This window comes from Marmota flaviventris, chromosome 20, assembly GCF_047511675.1.
Source record: "Marmota flaviventris isolate mMarFla1 chromosome 20, mMarFla1.hap1, whole genome shotgun sequence".
Lineage (NCBI taxonomy): Eukaryota > Metazoa > Chordata > Mammalia > Rodentia > Sciuridae > Marmota > Marmota flaviventris.
In genome coordinates, this window is record NC_092517.1 from 7195876 (window position 1) to 7216451 (window position 20576).

At 43.8% G+C, this 20576-nt stretch overlaps 1 protein-coding gene across 1 annotated transcript in view; it reads left to right on the forward strand.

Moving 5' to 3' along the window:
* The window catches only part of Cntn6 (contactin 6), a 161409-nt gene that overhangs the window by 37899 nt on the left and 102934 nt on the right, over nucleotides 1-20576 (forward strand). Inside the window, exon 3 of the mRNA XM_027931907.3 lies at nucleotides 9089-9184. Coding sequence (XP_027787708.2) covers nucleotides 9089-9184 — 96 coding nt within the window. The remainder of the gene's footprint in view (nucleotides 1-9088; nucleotides 9185-20576) is intronic.

Here is a 20576-nt window from a genome sequence, read left to right on the forward strand (position 1 = left end):
TTTTTATAAAAATCCTTTGACATCCCCCCAAAGAAGGGATTTTTAACTGGGTTCGTAAACGGACTCGACAACAGAGACCCTTAAAATAGTTTCTCAGTTCCTGGCTTGGGTATTAGCATTCCAAATTTATGTCCAATCTCAAGATTTTAGCGATCGCCTCTTTTACAGGATCTGACAATAGCATTGTGCTTTATTAGGTTATGTCATGTTAAGTTACTGAGTTATGCGGGGAAACACAATAACATCACGAGCACTGTAACTGAGGACATGGCTTCGGGAAAGGGATGGCAGAAAATGAAACTGGTCCAAGTAGAGATATTTTTTTTTGTATGCCACTTAATAAAAGCCTGGTAAATGTAATAATAGAGCTAAATCACTCTCCTTAATCAAAACCACCTTGAAATAGGAAATCGCAGCAGGAACAACTGTGGAATGTTCCCTGAGTGATGCTCTTTAAAGGAGGGCCAAGTGGGAGAGAGAGAAATTCCGAATAACCCCACACTCTACTCCAGGAAATTCTCTTTTCCCATATATATATATATATATTTTATTGGTGCATGTTATGTTTTGGATCAGATGTCCCCTAAGAGGTCATATGTGAGATGACTTAAGAAGGTGCAGGTGGAATGACACAACACAGTTTGGTCAATATGGGTCCTGTCTGAAGATTCCCAAGGAGTCTTTTAACTCAAAAAAGTTACATAGATTGACTTTGGGGAGTTCTACAGTTCTGATGCAAAACGAGGGTATTTTTCTCAGTGTCTTTCACCATCTCATTTTTGCTGGGCATGCTATCCATGTTTCCTTGCCTGATAAAATGTTTTTACCATTGGCCAAAAAAAAAAAAAAAAAAAAAATGTACCTCCCACATGGGAACCGGCCATGAGAGTCCTGTTTACTCCCATGCAAACTCCCAACAAGGATGCTTCTTCAGAAGGAGTCTCAAAGGGGCAAAGTGGTGCTCTGTGGCGGGAAATCAGGGAGCAGGGTAAATAAAACCAGATCTAATGTCTTCAGAGTGACCCAAAGATAGAAAGGGCTTCAGAGGGGGCTGGAAGGAGGCAACTGAGCACAGTCTCTGATTTGTGGCAGACAACAGAGTCTGTCTGGGTGAAGCTCAAGCCAGAGGAGCAGGATAGTTTAGGGTTTAAGCACAGACATTCTAATGCATTAGTATTTGGAATTCAATTTCATATCCTCGACGGGTCGCCTGAGTGGCCTTGTGCGGATCTGTTCATTTCTGAGTAATAGCAGGAGCCACAGGTCACTGGGCTGCTTAACAGAGGAAAGAGGTACGAAGATTTGGGGTTCCTCCCGGCTTGTGAATGAGAGGGTGGTGGTGGGGAGATGGAGAAAGAGCCGAGCGGGTATGAGCAACAGAGAGGGGGGATAAGTGGACTTTTAGGAATCTTATGTCTAATATTTCATTTTGAGGTATATGATGGTTTAGATGTGAGAGGTTCCCCCCGAATCCCATGTGTGAAGCAATGTAAGAAGTTCAGAGGTGAAATGACTGTGTTATGAAAGCTTTAACCTAACAGGTAGAAAAATCCAATAATGTGGATTAATGCAGTTGCAGGCAGGTAGGGTGTGGCTGAAAGAAGTAGGTCACCGGGTGTGTGCCTCTGGGGTCTCTATTTGGCCTCTGGTGAGAAGAGCTTGCTGGCTCTCAGGTCCTGATTTGCTTTCCTCCTCCATGCCCCTCCGCCATATTGTTCTGCCTCCCCTTGAGCCCAGAGCTATGAAATTGGCCATCCACCAATGGAGACCTATGTAACTATGAGCCAAGATGAACTTTTTCTCCTCGAATCCTTCATCTCAGGCCTTTTGGCCATGGCATTGACAAAGCTGTCTCAAACAAGGTGCCTGAGATCATCCGATCACATCCCTTAGGGGCACGCGGGAAGAGAATACGGCAAAGGTGTGCTTCATCATGTTAGGGATGCACCTGTCTAGCTGTTTGTCAGCTTCTGTTGACACGAGGATGGTGATAATTCAAGGCACAACACAGAGAGGAACCAAGAGGAACTCGGAGGAGTCGAGACATCAGAAATGGAACCGTCTGTCACCAATCTCTGAAAACAGCACCCTCCTCCCCTTTAGGAATTTGCACAACTCTGGAAACGCTATTAGGTCTCTGTTTGTCTCTGGCTTGAATCTGGAGTGGCCTTGTATGTCAATTCCGTGTATTTAAGTGACAGGGAGACCCCAGAAGGCTCCAGGAAAGCAGGCCAACAGGATGCTTGAGAGTATGAGCTTTGCACAGATTTGTTTTTCAGTTCTATCTTGATACCTAGAGGCTGTGAGGGTTTTGACAGAGAGCTGTCTTGAGCCTCAGTTTCCCCCTTCTGCTTAGTGAATGCAACAGTGGTATCCGATGCAGGTGGCCTAGAGGTTTCAATGAAAACCCTTCTCAGCGTACCTGGCACACGACAGTTCTTGATATATAAAATGAAGGAGAAAAGAAAGACAGAAAATGTTAAAGAATTTCATACACAGTATTTGGTCAAGACAATTATTATTATTATTATTATTATTCAGACTTTGACTAACCCACTGTCCTCTATGCTGCTGCTAGCCTACACATTTTTTCTGGTGAATAAATATTAGTTCCATCCCCAGATTTTCAGGTGCTTGTCCCCTCGGACCCAGCCAATGGACCCCGGGTACCCATTCCCTTCCCCCAAGCTTATGAGACTTGGCAAACCGCTGGTCTCCTTCTGTGCCAGGGGTTGGTACTGCCAAACACATCCTCTGCATGGGCTCCTCGGGGCCTTGGCAGGAAGTCCACAGTTTTCTTGCTTTAATTAAGCAGAGATTCATTCCTACATGCGACAGCTGCAAAGATGCACTCTCCTTAACGCTCGGAGGTTGCAATGCTTAACGTTGCCTGGTTTTCATTTTAAGTACGTTTTAGTGACCCTTGTCTTTCCTCTGCACCTTGGTGGCTTTAGGAGAGAGCATATGGCCCAGTAATTCCTGAAAACTCATTGTACAGGCCATTCTCAGTTATTTCCTGCTGGCCTTTGGAAGGGTGCCTTGTTTGTGGCTGCATTTTTTTTTTTGCTGTCGCTGCTGCCAAATGCTTCTTCTAAAACCAGCAATGAAACCACAGGACCTGATAAGCTCTGGTCATCCCAGTGGCTTAATGAGAGTGACTTCAACCATTGAGGTGTTTCATGGCAATCCGCACTGCTGGAGGTATGCATGGGCCCGAGGACAGCCCAGGCAGGTCACTTCTGTGGTTCATGGGAAGATCTCCGAATATTCTGGAATTGGAGACCATCTCAGCCTCAGCGAATGATCTCACACAGAGCTGCATTCTCTTAAACAAAAGTGGATAGGGTGAAATAGAAACTGGTGGCTCTGCCTGTCCTGTCCCCGTGGAAAAGGAAATCTAAAGTTGTGAAAGGTGTTGCACAGCAAAGAAAAATATTCACGGGGTGTTCATAGGGCTCCCCAGTTCCGTGGATCTTGCCTCCAAGATCTGAACTGAACCTAGATCTGAATTGAACCTCGTTTCTAGCCAGCAGAAAGGTATTTGAAACTCAGATGGGATACATCAAATAGATCCCGTTCAAAGCATATGGGCGAGTGAGAGGGTCGCTGGTTTGAATAAGGCAAAATTATAACTTGTCTGTGATCTCGGGGCAATTAAACAGTCTTTAAAAATCTGAATTATTAATTGGAACCTGTGAACTGGTAACATTTTGAAACGGCGGTGTTTTGATAGCTAGCAGGACTCGTGTGACTTGGGAGCGGCGTTGATCTCTTTTCATGTCAGCTAATAGAAAGAAACCCCCATTGCAATCACAAGAGGGACAGAGAAATTATGTCACAAACGGATGCCGTTTAAGAGGCAGTGAGTGCAGAATATATGAAATCGACAGTGGTCTTATCAGTCCTGGGTTGTCATGACTTCTGATTAACACAGGAAGTGTGATGGGGGCCTTTGGAGTGTGGACCTCTGACGGTGTGACCTTGACAGGGTTCCACTCAAAGCTAGTTAATCGCGTGGAAGCATTCAGTTTCTCATTGTTCCTTTGTGACATGTTTGTTTTCGTGACCGTTAATAATGTAATGACAATTTCATGGCACCTTTCAAAAATAATAGTAAGGGGGAAAAAAAAAAAACCCTTAAAATTGTCACCTGTTATAACTACTAGACATAGAAACAGTGAATTCAATATATTGATTTCTGATTTTAAAATAGAGTGTATTGGGCTGATTTTTCTTAAGGAGTCCCATTTATATAAATGCAAACCCAAGTCATTAAAGGACTCACAAGTTGAGGTGGTAGTTATTTTCTTTTTATTTCTCAGCACTGCTTTTTACGAACCCAAGGGCCTCTAACATACTAGGCAAGCCCTCTACCAGGGACCTCCACCCAGCCCAGTCCCAGTAATTCATATTGACAGCATCTGCATAGTAGGCTGATTCCAATTTTTTCAAAACTAAAGAACAAAAGGAGTGCGTAGAAATTTAAATACTTTTATAAAGCCAGGTATGATGGTGGACGCCTGTAGTCCCAGCGGCTTCGGAGGCTGAGGCAGGAGGATCGCGAGTTCAGAGCCAGCCTCAGCAACTTAGCAAGGCCCTAAGCAACTCAGCAAGATCCCTGTCTCTAAATGAAACCTAAAAAGAGCTGGGGATGTGGCTCAGTGGTTAAGCACCCCTGGGTTCAATCCATAGAACATACTAAATAAAGTATAAAAAAAACATGCCAGTTCCTGAATTATCATACATTATCTAATGCCTAAGGTTCAAAAGGAGATGGAAAAGGGAAAGAAGTATAGTCGGAGAGAATACAGTCCACCTTAGTTTTTTTTTTTTTTAATTATTAAAACTAGCCACCCTGAGAGTTGACAGATTTATATGTCAGACCCAGTGCATCAAATTCATCAGGCTGTTTACATGCTGAAGACAGCTCTGTGACCCAAGTACACTTATTTGGAAAATAATGCAGTCAAGAGAAATAAACTGTGGATGTTTCAAATAGCATCCTCCAGCTCCAAGATATTTGACTAGGACCAGAATGTGCTGCTCAGGGTGTACTTGTGGATAGGGATATCTGGACTTCATATCTGTCAGAGGAAGATACGATGGTTTGCCCTCTCCACTTGGAATGCTGTAGGGTGGTAATCACTGTTGAGTACCCACTGCATTCCAAGCTGCCATCTAGAGTCCTTTAATGCATTTTTTATTTAGTCCCAATGACAGCCCTATCAAATAGGTATGTTTATTGCATCCTGTAACATCCAAAGTGACCCCTCCAATGCTGTCTTATCAGTGTCATTTCAGTTTTTTTGGTGGGGGTGGGTGGTACTAGGGATTGAACTCAGGGGTACTCAACCACTGAGCCACCTCCCCAGCCCTATTTTGTATTTTATTTAGAGACAGGGCCTCACTGAGTTGCTTAGGGCCTCACTTTTGCTGAGGCTAGCTTTGAACTCACGATCCTCCTTCCTCAGCCTCCCCAGGTGCTGGGATGACAGGCGTATGCCATCCCATCACACCAGGCTCATTTGAGAATTTTTAAACTTTTTCCTCTAACTAGTAACACGCCTGCAGTCATCTCCCATTACCGCGGGTATCTGTTGTCCTGGTTCATCTTTCTTTAACAAGGGTTAGTCCTGCCCCTGGGCTCTGATCACCAGCTACCCAGCTTTCCAAGCACCCTGAGCTTCTCAGTCATTAATGTCTTCTTTATCATTTCTGTCGGTATAGTTCTCTGTCCTCCAGACCCGTTTCCTGTTCTTCCTAAATCTCACCACTCACGGCATGGGCAGGAGTTGCCGATCTCATCCACTTCCTCATCCCCTGCTGCCAACTGCTTGGGATGAGTTTCTTTCCAAAATTCCACGGAGGTTATTTTTCCGGGATCACATGAGAGCAGCAACTTGGTTCATTCCTACATCTTATTCACCCCTTAGTGTTACTATCTATACACTCTCTTTGTACCCACCTCCTCCTTCCTTCTCTCTCTCTCTCTCTCAGATCAGTGGTCCTCCTCTCTACCTCTAAATGATGGAGATTTTCACAGTTTGATCTTCACCAGCGGTTCACCAATTTGTCCATGTCAAAAATTGGAGAATGATCCCATGGGAATTCCATCCATCCCTGCAACCTTAACGACTGTTTATAGGCTGGTGAACCCTGTTCTGATCAATTTGAAACTTGCCTGCCTTCTCTGTTCATGGTTCAGATAGTTCATAGCCTTTATGACTTTACTGTGATGGTTTGGAGGTGAGGTGTCCCCCCAAAGCCCACATGTGAGACAGTGCAAGAAGGTTCAGAGAAGAAATGACTGGGTTGTGAGAGCCTTAACCCAATCAGTGACTTGATCCCCTTTTAGGGATTCACTGAGTGGTAACTGAAGTGGTGGGTGTGGCTGGAGGAGGTAGGCATTGGGGGGTGGCATTGGGTATATATTTGTATCTGGAGAGTGGAGTTTCTCTCTCTGCCTCCTGGTCACCGTGGTGTGACCTGCTTTCCTCCGCCATCGTCTCCCGCCATGATGTTCAGCCTCACCTTGAGCCCCAAGGAATGGAGCCAGCCTTCTGTGGACTAAGACCCTTGAAGCCCTGAGCCCTCAAATGAACTGTTCCTCCTCCTCAGTTGTCCTGGTTGGGTCTTTCAGTCACAGCAGCGAAAAAGCTGATTAAAACATTTACTTAGCTATATAACTCCTGGATTATGCAAATTTAAGATATCTCAATAGAGTTTTTGGATTCCTCTAAGTAATACCAATAATTTCTCCATAGTATACCATAGCGAGCCTATTCAAAATAAACGCACCTAAAAAATGTTCGTAATATGCTGCATACTCTTTACTCAATTTTATAAGCTAATAATATGTATGTACAGATGTAGTGATTTCCACTCCTGTGTCTCTCCTTCAGTCCTTTAAGATAAAGCCTGTGAATAATTTTTAAAGATCCATTATATAACTGAACTCACACTGTGCCAATTTCATGAGATGTTCATATTTAGGCTTTTATCTCTCTTTTTTGGAAGTGGGATAATGTCAGAGCAATATCCACCAACTATTTTTTTTTTTTTTTTTTGGTAACACTATGATGTTAAGTCTATCCACTTGGATTTAATTTGCAGGTATTCCCTTTGCATTTTTAATATAATGCTGATTTATGATAGTAGCCCCGAGTGCCTGATCATATGGCAATCTCTTTGAAGCCTTGCCCACTATGAACCATCAAAACCGGCTTCAGTTCAGCACCATGACACTCCTCTGAATTTTCCACTTCTGGAATTGTAGCCCTGGTTTTGCTTCATGGAAGGAGTATTTAACCTGCCCCACGTTACCATTGCCCGGATCTCTATCTCACACATCAGATGTTCTCCTCTACCTTTTTTTTTTTAACCATACACCTTACTCAAGGTAAAAGATTAAACTGTTGCAACAAAGAAGCCCCCACTTAAGTGCCTCCAACAAGATAGAAGTTTCCTTAGGTCCGATATGATGAATTGGAGTGGGTATTTCCAACCAAGGGTGATTCCGCTGTGTATGGTCACTTATGTACCAAGGCTATGGGTGGCTCTTTCATAGCCAAGGGATGGTTTCTGGGAGCTCCCATGTCATTGTCATTCCAGGTGGTGGTAACGTTGAGAGGTTGGGGAAGGTCAAAATTTATAGTGGTCACGTGTCAAATGATGGGAATTCCATTCATTGTTTCTGTTTGCCACATGTCTCTATAAAATCTGATGGCTGTATGCTCTGGGAAACCTCTTGTTAAAAAGACTACTACTTTGGAAGAAGGGGGACTAGATCTTGGTAGACAATTAGTGATCTCCACCTCAGATCTGTAAACTGTGTATTTGTTTTAATAACTAGTCTCCTCTAACATTCAATAAAATTGCAGTACGTGCATGCTTTATTTTCAAATGTATTTCCTGTCCTTAATAACAAACTGGTATTTTAGTAGGTGCTTAATTAATTGAATGAATAAATAAATAAATGAATGGCAGATTTTACAGGTAAAGCAATTGAGGCTCAAAGAAGCTCAATAATTTACCCATCCATTCCTGGAGGCTCAAGAGCATTTTCCAAGAATGTTGAAATATGAATATTCAAATGGATAGCTCATCAAAGTAGCTAGTAAGCTTTCTTCCAAATCTGAATTTCAGAATTCTTTGGTGTAGGAGGTCACAACATTCCAAGTTAGCCTGTGAAGCATCTTTGTTAAGGAGGAAATAAAAAGAAAATAGAAAACAGAGTTTCAGTCTCCCTGGTTCTCGCTCTTGGGGATCTTTCCCTTACACGATGGCGTCCTAGATTCCCACAGACTCCACCCACCTGTCAAAATGGCACCCATTACTTCAAGATGCCAGAAGACTCCAGCACACTTACTGTAGAGTTTTGAAATCTCATTTTCCCTGAACAGGAAGAGTAAGTATATGCTGTCCTTAAAAGATGTGCTATTGGGCCACGGGCTTCCTGGGAGCATGAAAGAAAACAGACAGTGAGTAATATGTTATCAGACACCTATCACACACTTTATGTAGTTATAATAAAAATAAAGATTTTGAGAATGAATAGTCATTTTAGATACACTGATCATCAGCTAAATTTTTGGGTCAGTCAGAAGATTTAGTACAAGTATCCATTACTGTTTTTTTGTCTGCTTTTGCTTCTGTGACCAAAAGACCTGGCAAGAACATGTAGAGGACGAAAAGTTTATTTGGGGCTCATGGGGTTTCAGAGATCTCAGTCCATAGATGGCCAAATCCATTACTAGGGGCCCAAGTGAGGCAGACCATCATGGCGGAAGGGTGCAGAGGAGAAAGGAGCTTAGGACATGGCCATATGGAAGCCCAGAGAGAGCCCCAAAGGCACACCCCCAGGGACCTCCCTCCTCCAGCCATATTCTGCCTGCCTACAATTACCACCTAGTTAATCCATATCAGTGGATTAATCCACTGAAAATTCTTGCGTTGTCTCACACATGATCTTTGGGGACATCTCATATCTAAACCATCCAAATTACCCTTCTTAATAAAAACAAGTTACAGATTCTCCTTCAGAATGTTTTCCCTACAATTCTAAACTTAATCTTCTTTGTTTTCTAAGATATCGAAGAATTTGAAACCAAAACAAGAAGCACGGTGTCTGTCCGAGAGGGACAAGGTGTGGTTCTTCTCTGTGGCCCACCACCACACTTTGGAGGTAAAGTGGGGATAATTTGGGTCACACCATTCTTTGGGTCCCTCCAGGGTCGAGGAGGCACATTTGGTCTTGGCGTCCATGATGGACCTTCATCCATTCAGAAGGACCATGAAAGTTCTTCCCATCTGTCTACTGCATGCAAACAGCCCAACATACAAATGGTATCATTCAGAAAGAACTCGACATGTATGTCCTTAAGGAGATGAAGCATCTTACTATATACAGAGTTGATAATGGTGGCTTTGTATTGCAACTGGCCATTACCACACTGGTGGTGTGGCTCATGAGAAGGGGCAATTTACTTAAGCCTCTTTGAGGCTCAGTTTTCTCATCTGTAGTCTGGAGACAGTAACTGATATTTATATGTATTGCTGTTGTGGATGTTAAATGAGCTAATGAATGCTAATTGATCTAGTGCGGTCGCCATATTTATTTTTAAAAAGAGAAAGCTAATGCTATTATTTCACTATTATTGCACTCTATGAAGAAGGAAATTCCAACCCTTCTCTTGCCAACCTCATGTTGACTATTGGAAGAGAGACTTACCCCATTCATTGGAAGCAAATTATGGATATTGCTGAATCACAGTAGCTCTTTACAGTGGTGAAGATCAAAGAGAAAATAACCACGTGTCTTCTGTCAGCGTCTGAATTGGTCAGGGGAAAGACTCTGCTGCCAGAGACCTAAACCACCCACGCATACTCATCTCCTTGGGACTGCATTTTTCAAATCCCAAATGACATGGTAAATTGGGCCGTGATTCTCAATTGGGACTTGAAGTAGGCAAAGAGAAAAACATCCAGGAAATATTTCCTTTGGGACGATCCAGTATCACACTGTATTACAAAAAGCTGAATGATAACAGAAAAGAAGTTGCACAACCTGGGTCTAAATACCTTTATTAAATTCTCAAATAATCATACAACCTATGAGGCCTATATTGTTCTGATTTTTGTCTTCCAGGTGCATTAGGTTGTAGCAGAGACAGATTAAGTAACTGGTCCAAGGTCACAAAGCTGATAGACAGTGGAGCCAGGGTTCAAGTGCAGGCCATCTGACTCCTCTTAGGGTTGACTGCCTTCCCCTGTGGAATAGAGAAGTCTGAAGATAGATAAGAGAGGTGTTCAAGTATACAATGCAAGCAGTCATGTTAGAAGGTTAAAGCAAATCTTATTCGTGAGACTTTGGAAAACCTACAACACCAGGCTGTCATAATTTGCTTTTTTTATGCAACCTCAAGGCTACACTAGTACAAAAAGAAACTAAGTAGGAGTCATCATTATATTTCTCATTATTATTAGAGTATTATGGCAATATACTGACCTGGATTGATGGAGGAGAATTACGATACTTTCAATGCTACCTTGAGATAAGATAATATGGCCACAGGATCTGCAATGGCTCAGGACTTTTTATGGTGCTTATTTTTTAACTGTATGGAAAATTATTTTCCCGTGCTAAGATGATAAGGTACGTAGGAGCACGGGGAAGTCTATGTCACTTTATGCTCTGATATCTTCTGAGATTCTTGATACCATGGAAGATTATTTCCAACTGTTTAATCAGGGATAACAGAAATGTAAAAGAGTTGTGGAGGAATGACTTCCAAAAAATCAATAAAGCCGCTGAGGAAGAGTGACTTGCCCCTTGTCACCTTGTCATTTAACAACACTAAATGACACATCAATCTTCTCAGGCATAAGGTCCTTGTCTGCACAGTGCCCTCAGAACAATGCCATGAAATCAAGTCACAGAGACACAACAAGCACCTTAAATGAAGACCTTTGAAATAGCCAAGTCCCATCACACGGGATCAGTGGCCGATGTACCTGATCCCAAATCTCACGGTGTCCTAAGTAGCATGTGGGCAGGATTCCCAAGGGAGCTATCAATATTGACAACATCCAGGTATTAGAACTTTCATCCCCAATGGTTTTAGTGCCTTCCCTGGGCATCCTCAGCTCTTTGAGGACAGGATGCAGGAAAATGTTATTGGATTCTCTGTCGCTCAAGTACAAGCAGAACGAGAATTTATACTCCGTTTATGGGGGATGTGTCAAACTGCATTCTACTGTCATGTATGACTGATTAGAACAGCAGGTTAGAACAAATGTACCAAGGATCAAATTATTTTCAGGTCTCATGTGAAAATATGACCAGTGCTTCTCAGAGAGGAGGGTTACAGAGTACATTTGGAGAGATGCTAAAGGGCGGAAATGTTTACATCAGACTTTGGACAAGTGAGTCTTGTGGTCTTTCTGCAAGCCCCGTCAGCCCCAGAGAGAGTGACAGTCCTGCAGCAGGGGAGAAATCCTATGAAGTTGGGTATTATCAGAACAGCCTGCATTCATTATGCTTTTCTCCTCGTGTATGCACAAAACTCATGCAAAACGCTTCCTAGCAAGCCAAGCCCATCAGATAGATGTCTGTGCACTTTATGAAATAGGAGAGGAAAGAAAATGACCCACATGATGGAGTCCTGTTCAGGTATCTAGCAAGGGAGGGCTCCAGGTCCAGAAGCAACACACAGAATGTCTGGATTCCACACACAGAGGATCGGTCACCACCCGGGGAATAGAGTCATCCACATAAACCAAGCATCAGGTCCCAACACAGAGCTGCTCTTCCTTTAGAATAAACAAGAGAGCCCTCTGTGGGTGCTCCCCAAACGGCAGAGGGACAGCCCCTCTTGGAGGGGAGACTTTCCCAGGAGAAGGTTATTCCAGCAAAGAAGGCACCACCTTGAAATGGGCATGAGCTCGGGCAGTCACACAAGCACCGATCCTGGTGCGTCCTACTGTGTGACTTCAGAAAGGGACATCGGAAGCCAGACAGGAACCACTCCATAGGTTCCCAGGGGTAGGAGTCAATTGGCTCCTTTAATTCCATTTCTGACCAGAGACAGGCAGCTTTTCATCTCTCAGGCAAGTACCTGAGATAATCAACTTACAAAGGAAAGGTCCATTTGGGTTCCCAGTTTCAGAGGGTCCTGTCCATGACCAGGCTGGCCCCTTGGGTTTTCGACGTCTGGTGGCAGCTCCAAATGGCTAAGGTGGAAAGAGGAGTACTGCTCAGCCCATGGCCAGGACACAGGAGAAAAACAAGTATCAGGGTCCCATAGTCCCCTTCGAGGGCCCTGGTGACCTAGAGACCACCGGCTCGGCCTTACTGCTAAGGCCCCACCACCTCCAGGGCACTACCCTGAGACGACAGCTGAATACTTGGGCCTCTGGGGCACATTTAAGGTCCAAATTGATCGGCCTCCGAGACTCTGAGCCTCTTCCGTCAGGGGAGGATTTCGCTCTTGCTTCTGTCTTTGCAGAACTCGTACGTCGAAAATATTTAAGAGAAACAGAGACTTAGCCGAAAGTTCTGGGGGACAAACACCAAGAGGCCACATGGCTACTTGCAGTCACAACACCTCCCTGAGGTCCCCTGAGATGCCTCTTTCCTTTCTCCCTCACCGCTGGACTGTGACTGCCTCTTCTTCCAGACATCGGTGACAGTGTCCTCTATTATCTGTTATTTTCTTCTCCTCAATTTGGATTTCCATCTCAGAAAAATACAGTCCTCTAGCTTGTCAGTGTCTGGAAGAGCCAAAACGTCTGGCAGTTGGCCAGATATCTTTTTTTTTTGTGTGTGTGTGGGGGGGTTGCCTCTGTCATCCCTGGATGTTTCTAAGGTCACCTCCATCCTCACAGGGACAGATAGAGGCAATACGATATTTTTTCTATTTATCCATTTGGTGTCCGGGGAAGGGGACGCAGCTCTGATTCTTCACTGAGCCCTGGGCCAGGCACAGTGGGGTCTTTCCACCATGGGTGCTTGGTGCCTCGCTTCCAGGGTGAGCTTCTGTTGAAGCCCTGAGACAGAGAGTCTGCGCAAACCACTTGCAGACCACGTTGGGGACAAAAGAAGAATCTTCTCTAAGTTTTAGAATAAGCAATAAAACCCTTGAGGTCAAAGCTGGAGGATGACCAGGAAAATAGGAGATCTTCCTGGGTTCCGTGCATTAGCACAGCTCCTGGGAAATCTAATTTCAAAGATGGCACTGGAGCCACAATCGGTATGAGTTAGTCCAAGGTCATTAAAGTCAGCTTCGCCATGAAATAACAGTCCCCATATCCAAAGTAAAGTACGCTCTTTCCCTTCAGTCTCTGGATAGAAAACTCTCAAGCCTGGGCTCATAAACATCCCAAGTTTAAAATGTGTTTTAGAGGGAATGCTCTTTTCCTGCCTCCCTTCTAATCTTAGGTGGGTAGAACGTCTGAATTTACGCCAGTACTTTGGATTATCTGTCTGGGACGGGAAGATAGCATCCGCGTGTGAGCCCAGTGTTTGTATTTGCGTCAATAAAGACGCTGACAATTCAACTTAAACTGGAAATCATTCCAAACGACGGCTCACAGCCATGTTCTAGAATAAGGAAGGAAAATTATATGGAGAAAACGTGCAAAAATGTCATAGCCAGTGGTTTCCCCGTTGGTGTGTTTGTTGTTTCTGGACAAAATGGCAGATGATGTTGACCGATTGGGTAAGTCCAATTGGCAAATGAATATATTATTCTGGGATTCCTTGAATATGCAAAAGGTAGGCAGGCCTGAGAGTAACTTGTTGGTATATTAATATTATTTATAAGATTACCTATAATTTATTATTACTTATAATAATAATATGACTTATAATATTATTGGACCGGTGTATTATGTATTCACTCTCTAATATTTCTAATATCACTCTCTAACTATTTCTTGTGTACCTTATAAATGTGCCACCCCTTTTTCTGCATTTTAGGGATACGATGAAGAACATACACAAAGTTCTCAGCTCTATTAATCTTATCGTAAATAAATACAAATCATGATGGCAGGTGGTAAGAAATAGGAAGAAAAATAATGGGAGATAGCAAAGAGCAGATGTTGCTGTTATATATTCAAAGGTGAAACAAGGCTTAATTGCCCTTTGAGAAGTGAATTCTCGAAGGGAGAGTGGAGCATAAAGAGTAAGGACAGTTGGGATAGAGGGAGCAGCATCTGCAAAGGACCTGTGGTTGAACCATGTGTGTCTGGCATTTAGAAAAAACAGCCATAAGGCCCGTGTAGGTGGAGCAACATGAGCAAGCAGGATATAAATGAGAATATATGGTCCTATCTCTGGACATTTTAGGGCCTTTAGATTTTCTGTGAGTGACATTGAGAATACCCTGGATAGTACTGATTAGAACAGGGACACAATTTCTCGGACTTTCTCTAAAATTGGACCAAAGGAGGGAAAGAATATGAGCAAATAAACCATGATCAGAGTCTCTCAGGTAAGAGACAATGGTGCTGTGGACCAGGATGACAGCAGTACATAAGTAGATCAGTCGCCATCGTCATTATAAGTTCAGTGGGTATGACTGAAATAACCCCCTGAGAAAGTGACTGTGAATTGCTAGAGAAAGAGAAGGGTTGTATTAGCCAGAGTCTTCTAGAGGGACAGAATCAACAGGAGGTACGATTACAGAAAGGGGACTTATTAGGTTGGCTTAGGTGACATGAAGCTGGAGAGTCCCCAGTGGCTGTCTGCAGGCTGCAGAGGTGGAGGAACCAGCAGCTGCGCAGTCCAAGAGGTGGAAGCCCCAGAACAAGAGGAATCAATGGTGCTACCCTAGTCCAAGAGCAAAGGCTTCTGGAAACTCCCTGGTGATTCACTGGCAGAATCTACCTTGGAATAGTGAAGAAGCCAAAAGTCTGACATCCTCAGGTGATCTCAGCAGCAATCAAGAACCCCCTCAAGAAGAACGGAGCCTGCATCTGCTGCTCCTTCCTTGTTCTTCCAATTTTTATTCCATCCAAACCTCCCATCTATTGGACGGGGCTGCCCATGCTTAGGGAGGGTCTCCATTCCAGTTGGCTACCCCACATGCCAATCATTCCTAGATACCCCCTCATTAACACACTCAGAAGCCTCTTAATCGCCAGCATCTCTTTATCCAGTCAAGTTGAGTGTTATTTATTGGCATAACATGGTTCCTGCTTCCCTGTCCTTATAGAGATGGGGATGCCCTCGGCATGTCCCCAAACCATTCAGAATGAAAGTTCTTCTAATACCTGGGATGCAGGCCATGAAGGTAAAGCAGGTTTTGAGATGGGAGAAATGAGAAATTCAAGACCTGTTGCCTATCGAATGCCAAAGAGAAGAAAGAGTGGGAATTTTGAGTGGGACGTTGCATTCCATCCATCCCCAGGGAGAAAGATTTAGTTCAGAGAGCAAAACTTGGAGCTCTCTAAACATAAGTAGTATCTAACCTCCCACGTCAGGTAAGCTGAGGAGTACCTGCCATCCGCTCTCAGCATCGTGTACCCCTCGGCTCATTTAACATTTCAGGGACGATAGCTCCATTTTACAAATTGAGTGATCATGTTAAAGACGTTGTGTGCTGACTTGGCCAAGATCCTCTGTCTGGAATTCATGGGGGTCCGGTTGAAACACCACAGTATTTATTCATCCGCTTCATTATGTCTGACGTGGTCTAGCTCACAGCAGACAGTAAGTGTGAAATCAAGTCTAGAGGACAGGGCAGGAATCCTTAGCTCTGTGAGGGAGCATTTAAACACCATGTAAAGAAGCAGATTGACATCCTCGAGGAATGTACAGTATCAGAACCAGGAAGCTGTGTTTCTTCCCATTCCTGGTAGCTGACCTGATTCCCAAGGTTCAGTCCGAAGGTCTCATGGTCACTTGCTTCTCTCCTCTTTCCAACTCCCTTCAATCCAGCCAATCAAACCGAACACCCGGGTTATAATCGGCTATCATTAGAGAATCCAGGGTTTCTCAACCTGGACACAATTCACAATGCAGGGAGAATTTTTCCCCCCTTTGGGTATCAGGGATTGAACCCAGGGGTGCTTAACCACTGAGTGACATCCCCAGCCCTTTTTATTTTATTTTTTATCTTGAGACAGGGTCTTGCTAAGTTGCTGAGGGCCTCGCTAAGTTACTGAGACTAGCTTTGAACTTGCCATCCTCCTGCCTCAGCCTCCAGAGCCACTGGGATTATAGGCGTGCACCACCATGCCCGGTCAGGTGGAATTTTTGTTATGGAAGACTATATTGTTCTTAAGGTATTGAACCGTACCCTTAGCTTCTGTCCTCTTGATGCTACTAGGGTCCTCTCTCCAGTTATGACAATGAAAAAAAATTCTTCCAGATATTACCAGATACCCTCGAGAGACAAGAATCACCCTTGTTTACAAACCAGTGTAGTCCATTTTTTGAGATTAGCTATATTAAGCTCACCTAGAGAGGATGGGGATTGAAAAGAAAGAAAGAAGTGTGGTCCTCACGGTCCTTGTGTATCTGCATCGTGTTGCTTTCCTAGTCATTCTTAGATGTGGAGATTGCCCAGCAGTTACCCCAAAGCTGGCTAAGTTTCCGTTCTCTCTCCAGGTAGGGTTTGCCAGGGTATCATCCGTCTCAGAGTTGTATGGAGTTTCCCAGTAATAGGAACCCGGGGGGGGGGGAGGTCTTAATGTATTGGTTATTTGGTTGACCCCAAAGATCACCATCTCCATGATTCAGAACAAAGGGGATGTGAATCAGAAGAGATCTCATAAAATCCAGGGGGTCAAGCAGCAATTGTGGGAATAACGGAAATTCCAGTCAAAGCAGATTTTTTATAAAGGCATGGGGCCGTGTTCTGGATTGCCTCATAAACCCACCGAGGACAATATCAGTGACTTCAGCCCAGGCAAGGAATCACGGTTCTCGCATGAGGTCTTTGCCACCGTGTTCGTGTAACTATGATTTACCCACCCAGAGCCCGTCACATCGAACCCTGAAGCACTGCACCAGGTTTGCCGTAAAGCTGACTCGTTCTGGAATATTCCAAAGGGGGGGGGGGGATTTATTCACTAACCCTGAGCGGTACACTTTGGATTCTTTTTTCCCATCATTTGTTTTCTACCTGAGACAACAGGCTGCTGATGTTGAGATCCATTCCAGTGCCCCAACAGTACTTGGGGGTGTCCCAGGTTGTCATTATTAGTCTCTTTTACAAGACATACTGCCCGTCTTATATATATATATAAAAAAAAAAAATTGCATCCCATAGAATGGGCAGAATGGCATATATCTTCTGTTGTTTGTATTTTAAATATCACCGTACAAGATATGGGGCTGTAAAAGATGTCAAAACATAATCGTACCCTGGGGAAAACAGAAGTTGCTGTATGCTTGAGAGAGCAGCAGATAGAGTTTTTCGGCTGCTTACCGTGGCTCTGCCATTTCTCATGATAATAAAATTGTAGAGGATGGTGCGGGGGAGAACCTGCAGTAAAGGCTCTGGGAAGGACCGAGGATCATTCAATCCTCGCGTTGCTGCTGCTGAATCAACACCAGGGAAAGGCATCCCAACCATGAATAACACATCCATGTCATTAGAGGTGCAGGGAAATGATCTCAAAACCAGGGATGTCAGCCTCGATGGCTCGGGAATCACACAATTAATGACACAATGCCACATGAGGAGTTTTTTTTAAACTTCTGATTTGGAAGGTTTTTTTTTTTAATTTCTCTATTAAGAAATATACCTATGAAGCATGGCCAGTGGCTAATGATAGAACAAAAAGAGGTAAATGCTCCCACTGTAGACTGGCTACCTGGGTGAATGAGAAGAGCTAGCTCGTGGGGAGAAGGGACCATGGCAGAGGGAGGCACACGGTGACAGGAGGGACTCAAAGCCAGCCTCAGCAACTTAATGAGGCCCTAAGCAACTCAGGGAGACCCTGTCTCTAAATAAAATATAAAATAGGTCTGGGGATGTGGCTCTGTGGTTGAGTGCCCCTGAGTTCAACCCCCAGTATCCCCCTACCCCACAAAAAAAATAAAGAGGAAGAATTATCAATTGCCTAAAATCCCTGCCAGCCCAGACACTAGGAATCCACGCACTGAGAAACATCCTCCTTCAGGCTCCAAAATCACACCCAAGGAATATACAGTCACCATGCACTATCCAGGGGCTTTCTCTTCCAGTGTGGTTACAGAGAGGGGATTGAGGTTTGCTGTTTGTATTCGTGACTTTCAACGTGTCCTTTCACACCACCTCCATCAGTGTCCATACATGGAAACTGGTCATGTATGGACACGCTGTGGCTCTTCCCCAGACCATGCCCTCTGAGGATACAGCCCAGAAGTGTGTGTGGGTGTTTTTTGGTGTTCACTCTAAATGTAGAACCTCTGCTCTTTCAAGAGGTCCATTTGAGACAGGACCATTATTCCTTCAGGATTTTATTTTGTGTCTGATTCTCTGCTAATGTTGGCAAGATTTTTGGAGCCATGTCAAAAGATCAGCCTTTCCTCCCTAGGAAATTGGGTTCAATGCAGACCGGCTAGGCAGTGTGGTCAGAGGAAGCTATGGGTGCTGAGAATTTGGGTCTAAATATGAGCCGGGTTGTGTTTCCAGAGAGCTTGGGAGTTTGGAAGGAAGTTTGAGGGTAACAAAGAAGAACCAAGGAAAGAAAACTGATATTAAAAAAAAAAGAGCATCCATCTCAGAAATGAAGTGCTAAGGAAACAATATAGAAGCTGACCTCTAAAGGAGCTGGTTTTAAAATCCTCTCTTTGCACATTTTAACCATGTGACTGGAGGGGAATTACTTTCACGCTCTCAGTTGTAGAATCCTCTTCTGTTTAGCGGGCAACTTAGTAATTCACAGATCACTTCATCAAACAACTGTTGGGAGGAGGAAAGCAACGCGCTTTAAAAAAAATAAAAACAACTTTACTACCTTTCTGTACACTTCTCTGTTTCTGTACTAGAATCTTCCAGGGGCTTCTAAATATTCCACTATTGAAGAAGGATACAGCACATGTAGGAACAGATTGGAAAGTTTTAGCAGCTAAGATAGAAACGAATTCACCCAAGGAGAGAAGAAAATTACAGTTTCAGGCCCCAAGATTATAGGTTGAAGAATACAAAGATGTCTCGGGCATCAGCAGCAACCTGTAATTTCCGTTAAGTGGAATGGGTTACGTTGGATTTCAGAGAACTAAAGCTTATTCCCCTGCTCCAAAAAAGGGCCTTGGATAAGGAGCCCCAAGCACAGAACATGACCCTGGGAATTTGCTCACGATCCCCTGTATTTCACAGAAAGTTCAAAAGATGAAGAGTCAACCACGACGGGGGCGTCGGGACCACTTTTATTCCTCCTCCTTTTTATATTGAGGAAGAATTTACTATCTCGCCGACGCTCGGGTTTCAAACAAAAACCTTTGAGCATCTCTTTGGTGGAGACAGAGCAAACAGGCTTAGAAGTCAGGCAGCAAAGGACATCAGTGAGGAAACTCAGAAGCAGGAGACGACACGAAATGATGAAAGCCCCCAATGGGGACTTGCAGAAAGAAACATGAAATTCGGTACCTGCAAAACAGGACCAGAAGGTCAAAGCATATTCTTTTTCTGAAAATAATAAAAAAATGGAATTGCATTTTATGCATACGTGGTCTGAAAGTATAGACTCTCGTGGAGATCAAAGGAGGGTCGAAGGTGAAGCAGATCATTCATAGATACGTGGGGGTCTAAGCCTCCCTCTATGGCAAGAACAACTCTTTTTTTTTTCTTTTGGCAATATCCTAAGCAATGGTGATCTCAGTTCCATTTCATAATTTCTAATGCTAGAAAGAGCCCTTTGTTTAATGAATCACTCATTAATATAGCTCCGAAGTTGAGATGGCTTGAGTCGGTCAGTTTTCTGTAACTGTAATAAACAACAGAGACAAATCAACTTATCGAGAGTAAAGGTTTATTCTGGCTCGCAGTTTGGAGGTTTCAGTTGACCCTAGTGCTATTGGCCTGCAGTAAAACAGTACATCCTGGGGAGTGTGGGTGGAGCACAACTGTTCACCTTATGGCCCCGGGATTGAAAGAGAAGAGGGAGAAGGGCTGGGATCCTACTGTCTCCCATGAGGACACATCCATATGGCTTTTTTGACCTTCCAATAGACACTGACTCTCAAAGTTTCTACCACCTCCGATAGATCCTCACCGGGGGTCAAGACTTTAACATGTGGACCCTTGGGGGACTTTCCAGATCCCAACTATAGAATCATTTACATAGTATTTATTATTTTAGTAATTGCAGTCGCATCTCAAATTTTTGCTTCTGGATGTGGCTTCCGATGGTGTCTTTAACTCTGTGTGTACGGCAGCCTACTAGATGAAGGTGGCTCCAGTCCTCTTCCGAGATCTTTAACCTGCATCAGAAATCTTAATTCTTTTCCACTTTCTTTTGTGACATCGACTCTCGCCCGTGTTGCATTTTGTTATCTTAATGCACTTGGTTCTTAATTCACCTCTCAATAAAGAGTTCTGTGAACCTAGTATTTCCCTTCAACTGTTTGAGTCGTTTGG